Genomic DNA, 7,185 nt, shown 5'->3' with positions numbered 1-7,185 from the left:
TGCCTTCTGTCTTCTGGCCTATGTCCTCTCGATGGGGCTCCTGGTGACCCAACTTGCCCACTGAATCGGGATCGTCCAGCGGCGAGCGTACCGTGAATGCATTAAGGTGTAAAAATAGTTGCTCGGCTTGTACTGAAATAACCGAAAGCGCAACGTTGGTTGCATCGTGGTGGAGGTGGACATGAAGTGAAATGGGTGGTGCGTACTATGAAACATTCGTCATTGTGGTTGTCGCCTAATTTTGTCTCGATTTTAGGGCTCTCCTGTCACAGATTAAAGGATTACGGAGATGCTGGAGAGGCTTACAATTTTAACATGAATAATCCAAATTTTACTGTTCCTTCTTTTTAGATGCGTTCGATTTGAATTCGCAACATTGTGGAGTGTTCTTATCTTTATGAAAGTGAAGGATGTTTCACAGTTGTAAATGATTTTCGGTATATTTAGGGATGAATCTACCTACACCTGTTTGATAGAGCACAATTGATTAATGCAAAACACTAAAGGAAGGATGTTCAAAAAAACATTCTCTAGAGATGATTTCTATTTTGGCTTACTAGTTATATGATAGTGAAATAAACATACCGATACAGAATAAGGGAAAATACTTGACCAAGCTTAAACTTAAACTAAGGTTTCCAAGAATAAAAATTAGAACTTATACAATTAATAGCTTTGAAAGTGATCGTTTCTCATTGCACAAAATTGTTAAAATTACATTTTTTTAGCTTTAAACCTGTAATCGTTCTAGCACCCTAGTTTATTGAAAAATATACCATAAAGTTATGCACTGCCTTCGACCAAGCAAAAGCTTAACAACAAATCATTAATGGTCTCTCTTTCTCATATTCTCACACAATAAGTAAAAAATACAAAAAAAATAATAACAGAAATATTCAAGGTTTGATTAGAAAATTCATTAGTAAACGTTTGTAAGCAACTTATCAAAAGTTCTTCAGGATTAGGTTTATTTCCTAATAATTTTCAACCTCAATCTAGCACAACCAACCATAGAATTACATTCTTTTTTAATCATATCTTTCAACCTATTCAACAATGCTACTAGTTTTATCTACTGATCAATTGGGGTAATGGAACTCAAGCCAAAATTAGCGAAACTCAAGATATGATACTGATAATTGGAAAGTATCTATTGAATGCTAATACTACTCGTTTAAATGAAAACATAATGGATTATTGTATTTTTATTTGAGAACAAACTCTTAAATCTGTTATTAAAACAAATATAAACCAATTTGGCATCAAAATAGCGCATGAATGGAAGATTATTCATAGAAATCAAACTTGATGTATTGTTTTATTGCGTAAAAGTAACATCTTCTTGGCTCTAAATCATTTGTAAGTCGAATAGTTTGAGCAGCTAAGGACACAGCCTGTTGCTTCTAACTTAGTTTCAACCATTCGATTTCGTACCCTTTGCACCATTACCTTCACCGTGATCCGTTCGAAGTCGAGTTACGGTTTCGTCGAACTGAAAAATCTCGCTCGCCACTCAATGACTCAGCTGCCCCACAGGCCAGGGGATTGGATGGAGTTAAGTTCCACCGTTACGCTGCTAGCAAACATAACACACGTGGTTCGCTCGGATGTCTCATATATGTTCGCTTTTTGCTTTATCGCTGCACCGCATTGGCATCACTTTTACTGCCCTGGAACGATTAAAAATCAGGAAGTGACATCGAGGAAGATCATGAACCGATACCGCCGGTGGAGCCAAAGGTCCGGGAAGATAATTATGATAAATTTATGATCACGGTCCCGCTGCTTCCACTCGCAAACGTTCCCGCGATAATGGTGTAAGTAAGAGATAGAGAGAGGGGGGGGGGATAGCGGTGAGGACTGAATTGCGGTTCATTGTCGCACTACTGCAGTGCATTACCAACCGCAACGACGAGAATCCGAGCTCCGTTCTTCATGGTTGACCTCCACGGAGCTCGATCGTTATAAATATCAATCGATAAAATCCATAATGTCTATATCGGCAATTGATACCGTGTTAATGGAAACTTTAAAGGGTTTGAACAGGATGAGAAGATGTTCACGTGCTGGAGTTCGCATCGGAGGATGGGAGAAATAAAAACATTTCGGACAATCCTTTTTATTTGAATCTGAGAACCAGAATCAAAATACGAGAATTAGAAGGAAGAAAGGCAGTCATCTTCATAAGTTAGTAACCATTTTAAATCGTCACTGACTCTAAAGTGAAAAAAACATGGCATTACAAAATGCATTGCTTTACGGAGATTCGAAGGCTCCAGCCGAACCAACCTCCACAGTACGCGCATCTCCTCCCTCGGGTGCAGATACCACATCGGCAGCCTCCCGGTGCAGATTTGGCGATCCCGAAGTGGAAAGAAAAACATCCGTTTTGTGCCCTCATTTTGACGCTTTTCGGAGCTAATTTCACTCGAGCGTACACCGAAGCGCAGGATAATTTAAGCGCTTGGGAATCGCTCGGTTTATCGAAAGGGTAGCGTATACGCCAGAGACCACCACTAGTGAGATAGCAGAGTAAAGGCGGGTGGCCACCACGTAAACTACGCACGAGGTAACTGGGTAATAATGAAACACAAACAGGCAACTGTAAACATGCATTACACTGCCTGGCTGCCGTACGAGTGTTGATACGGTTGTTGCTGCCTTTGGGGCTTGGGCTTTTATTGGATTACTTTAAACACTTTGCCACGCTTCTTGCTGTTTATGCTTACAAATGCGCTTCTCACTCGGTTTGAACTGGTTTGAGATTTTGTGCGAATCCTTTACACGTTCTCGTAACGCTCGAAGAAGCGATGCTGTGTGCTCAAGTCAAACGATACCCAATTAGGTTTATTTGCTTAAGTTAACCCGAGTGCAAAAAGACTCTTTACAGTCATCCTCTTTTGTGACATATGAGCTTCGAAATCAGGGGTTGTTAAAACAGGTGGCAACGAGAAGTTCCCACCCTTCGAATGCGCATCGATCGATCGGGGCTCGTATCGTATCGGTGCGCCCGTTCTTATTGACACGTCGTCTGTCGCCCGCACTTCCGGGACTCGAGAAAGAGGTGGCAGCATAGCGTCGAGTGCCGTGCCATGAATAGTGGAAAAGCAAAACAAAGCACTCGAAAAACGGAATGACCTCGTGGTGGTGGCACCTCGAAATTAACGCCAACGCACGCGGCCAACCGAGCCACTTAATTGAGACCCCCGGCCACACACCGGTACCCCGTTATATGCTTATGCGCGGGAATACATGCTATGCTAGCAAGCGTTTGATTAACTTTGTTTTTGCTGTTTCACCCCCGTCCACCCCTCTGCTGCTATCATACGTCGCCTTTGGAGTGTATTTTAGGAGGGCAATCTCTAATCGTCGCATAAGTCATCGAGCAGTAGCAGTAGCAACAGTGGCATCATCAACAGCAGCAGCAGCAGCAGCACGTGGTCAGGCGTTATTAAACTTTGGAACGTGACACCCTCCAATGGTTGCTGAATGCCGGTGCGGTGCTACTACTTTACCCGGCGACCCGGAGCGAACAGTTCGTTCGCTAGTGATAGTGTGATGACATATGATCGATGGATGGAGGGGAAACGCCCCCTCCACGCCCACACCAGTGCGGTTGCCGTCGATGCCTGGCTATTGTGACCACATTAGCATTGGTGGCATCGAGTAGTATCATCATCATTCCGTTGGCGAAATTTCAATTTCGGTCCAATTTCGGAGTCCTCGGCGTCCGTCTTCAGTGGATGGTAACAAACCGGATCCTTCCCGGAGCGGAAACTGCACCAAGACAGTTGGATCCCGTGCCCGTGAGCTTCACATTTCTCATTCATCGCGGGTGGTGGGCGATGTTTTATTGTTTGTAAGAAAGTAACGGCCATCCGTTGGTCGACCGCAGGGCAGGGAAGGGAGGCAGCTCTGCGAAGAAAAGTCTGGGAAAAGCACTGGCGTAACGGAAGGGTGGGCGCAGGATCGATGATTGTGTGCAACGTTGCGCACCAAGCCGAGTACGACTCGAGTGGAGATTGAGACGCCACAGCGCCGCTATTACTTGAACTTGGAAGGAATGTATTGTAGCCTGGAAGACTGTGTCGCTTTGCTCGTTGGCCCCTTGCGTCTCTCCTACGTACGCAATTGGTGTCGTTTCCGCGGTCATGACTTTCAATAGCGCTGTATCATATGCTTGCCGAAGGAGTTTTTCTACAGGAAAGTGGCCCGGGGTACTAAGCTGTCCTGCCATAGAAATCAGGTGGGACCTAAACCTGTTGCATTCCGGTGGTGAATGGATGAATTATGGTTCGATGGGGGGGAAGGGCTAAAAGATGGTCGGAATCTTTAACAATAGCATTATGTCGGGGTGAAACAAAACGTCCTACGACGATTTCATTACAGTAGACGGCTGACGAAAAAAAAAAATGTAGGGGCCGCGGCGATGGAATATCGCGCAGACCATTCAAATGTCCTTATGTTGGTGCGCCTTCATTACGCATGTTGGCGATGGTGTCAACGTATGGTAAAATGTAGTGCAGCTTCGAAAAATAGGCTTTAACATTACACATTGTTTTTAACACGTTCTTTTGCACATTGACACATCAGCATCATTAATCTTCAACTTGTTCAAACAATCGGCAATAAAATGATTCTTAAAGCTTTTAATTCCTCAATGTTTATTGCGTACTTAAATGGATCTGTTCTTTTTAATTCACAAAAGAGTAATAAATAAAAACGAAATGAAAAATAATAAGCTCACAAGAATTATTGACAAACCTAAAGCCTCTGTCAGTTATTAGATTATTTTTAGAGATAACTTTCGTTTATTTGATTCAGTATAGAGTAAATATAAAGTATAGAGTAAATATAAATTAATATTGTACATTTGTTTTGCTATTAAATGAATGTTAACATCCATGTATTAGCAAACCTTTTTATGAGATACTTACGTATCCTACGTTTATCTTATGCCTTCTCCATGAGCGCAAAAAGTATGCTCTGAGTGATGAGCAGATTTAAAACGATGTTATATTTTTAATTAATCCTCAGGAGCGCAAGTAGTATCTCACGAACCACGCTAAAGATATGATTTTTTCAACTGCATATTAAAAGACAATTTTAGTGGTTAGAAATTGAGAAATTTTACAATTAAAAATACATAAACATTCAGAGTGCTCGTTAACTAATTGTTAACGGATACCAATACCACCACAATAATTTCAATTTCTTTCGATAGACTCGAACTCATATTATCTAATCGAATATCTAATTTCAAAACTCCGCCCACTGTTGGGTTGTTTCTGATTTAAAATAATGGAATCAAATCGAATAAAACCATTCGTTGGATCACCGAAAAGCCACTGCGGAGATGACCTGTTTTGTCTTCTAGTTCCCACGCGTGTGATTCCCCAAATTCTCTTCATTCTCATTCGTCAACGGACCCCGGTGCCCGGTGACTGCTGCTGTGCAAAACGCAAGCCTCTGTCTTGCCACCAGGCCTATCCGCAGCATCACGGGCTATCTGACAACCATCCTTCCCGCACGCTGCATGGATGAGGCGAAATTAGCATAAAGCTCCACTAAGGTGCCTCGTCGCGGTCAGTAGCAGTGAAAGTTACGGCAGCATCACCAATCTTGCTTATCGCGAAGAGAAGAGAAAGAAATAGAACGATGACGGTGACCACCAGCATCCACTACTTTACGATCCCGTTAGGTTGTGATCGAGAGAAACGATCGAGGGAACCGAACTTGGCAGCGAACGATCACTAGTAGCGCTTGGAATGTCAACTTTGCGACACGTTTTGGACGGATAGTTCCGGTCACATTACTGTACCTTAACGATATTCTCCAGTGAAAGTGATGTTCAGCTTTGTGGTGAAGAGCAAGTAAGACAAGTAAGACGCCCAGAACAACAAGCACCCCTCGAGGACATCTGTTTGATCCAAAGTTCGAGCCGCCAGAATCAAGGAAGCATGGCGCTAAAAACAGTAGTAGCACTGTTGGTGATGGTTTGCGTGTTGTGTAGTACTGGTTGGAGTTTTAAATTTCGACACCAGCAACGGTATGAAGTGCGGACACTACCGACACCGCACAATCATGAACCGATAGGCAACCAACTGGAGGAGGCGGAAGAGGAAGAACGCATCCTCAACTTTGTCACCGTTCGTCCGGAATACTTTGAGATCAATCGTGCTCGACCAATTATCGACTGGATAACGGGAGTCATCGGTACGCCGGTGTTTGCCAATGATACCCCGGGACCCTCGCAGAACTGTACCGCTTGTAGTGAGTATTCGCTAGTGATCAAAGGGGAACATAACTAAAGGCGGTCGTCTGATGAATTGCAGCGTGCGGAACGCAACCCCCCACCGGCGAACGGATCGTCGGCGGTACAACGGTTGAGGACAACAGTTACTCGTGGATGGCCGCACTGTACTACAACAATCTGTTCAGCTGCGGTGGCTGCCTGATCTCGGATCGCTACGTCATCACCGCAGCCCACTGTACGGCCAAACCGGACAAGGGCCAGTTTCGCGTCCAGTTCGGCATTCACGATCGCACCCGCCCTACCGGAGCTTCGGTGGAGCGCAGCGTGAAGCGCATCCTGACCAACTGGTACAACGCGTTCAACAACAACAACGATATAGCGTTGATGGAGCTCACTTACCCGGTCGCGATCGGTGACCAGCTGGTTCCGATCTGTCTTCCACAGGCGTCGGCGATGTACGAGGGTGTCCGGGGTGTCATTACCGGGTGGGGGCGCACAAAGACGGGCGGTGGTCTATCCGGTACGCTGCAGCAGGCCGAGGTACCGATCCTGACGAACCGCGAATGCCGCCGAGCCGGCTACTGGGCCTTCCAGATCACGAACAAAATGATCTGTGCCGGGTTTCTGGAAGGTGGCAAGGACTCGTGCCAGGTAACATGGCCTGTACCAGAAATACTGAGCCTCAGAATAGTAACCATTTGAATTATTCTCTCTCCACTACCTCCAGGGAGACAGCGGTGGACCGTTGCAGGTGCTGAACGAGAGTACGAATCGGTACGAGCTGGTTGGATTAGTGTCTTGGGGCCGTGCTTGCGCTCAAAAGAACTTTCCGGGTGTGTACACTCGCGTCAACCAGTACCTGTACTGGATTAACCGCAACATCAAGGACTCCTGCCAGTGCCTGCAGTGAATAGCTAGCGATAGCTATA

The 7,185-nt window shown here is 44.9% G+C and overlaps 1 protein-coding gene across 1 annotated transcript; it reads left to right on the top strand.

Annotated features, from left to right (window-relative positions):
• Positions 1 to 5,960: 5,960 nt before the first annotated feature.
• LOC126572826 (trypsin-like) lies at positions 5,961 to 7,166 on the top strand. The gene is made up of 4 exons (XM_050232489.1): positions 5,961 to 5,996; positions 6,045 to 6,273; positions 6,336 to 6,907; positions 6,984 to 7,166. Exons 1-4 carry the CDS (start codon positions 5,961 to 5,963, stop codon positions 7,164 to 7,166), a joined length of 1,020 nt encoding a protein of 339 aa, XP_050088446.1.
• Positions 7,167 to 7,185: the final 19 nt, after the last annotated feature.

This window comes from Anopheles aquasalis, chromosome 2, assembly GCF_943734665.1.
Source record: "Anopheles aquasalis chromosome 2, idAnoAquaMG_Q_19, whole genome shotgun sequence".
NCBI lineage: Eukaryota > Metazoa > Arthropoda > Insecta > Diptera > Culicidae > Anopheles > Anopheles aquasalis.
Note: the sequence above shows the minus strand (reverse complement) of the source record. Positions and strands in the feature narration are given on the sequence as shown.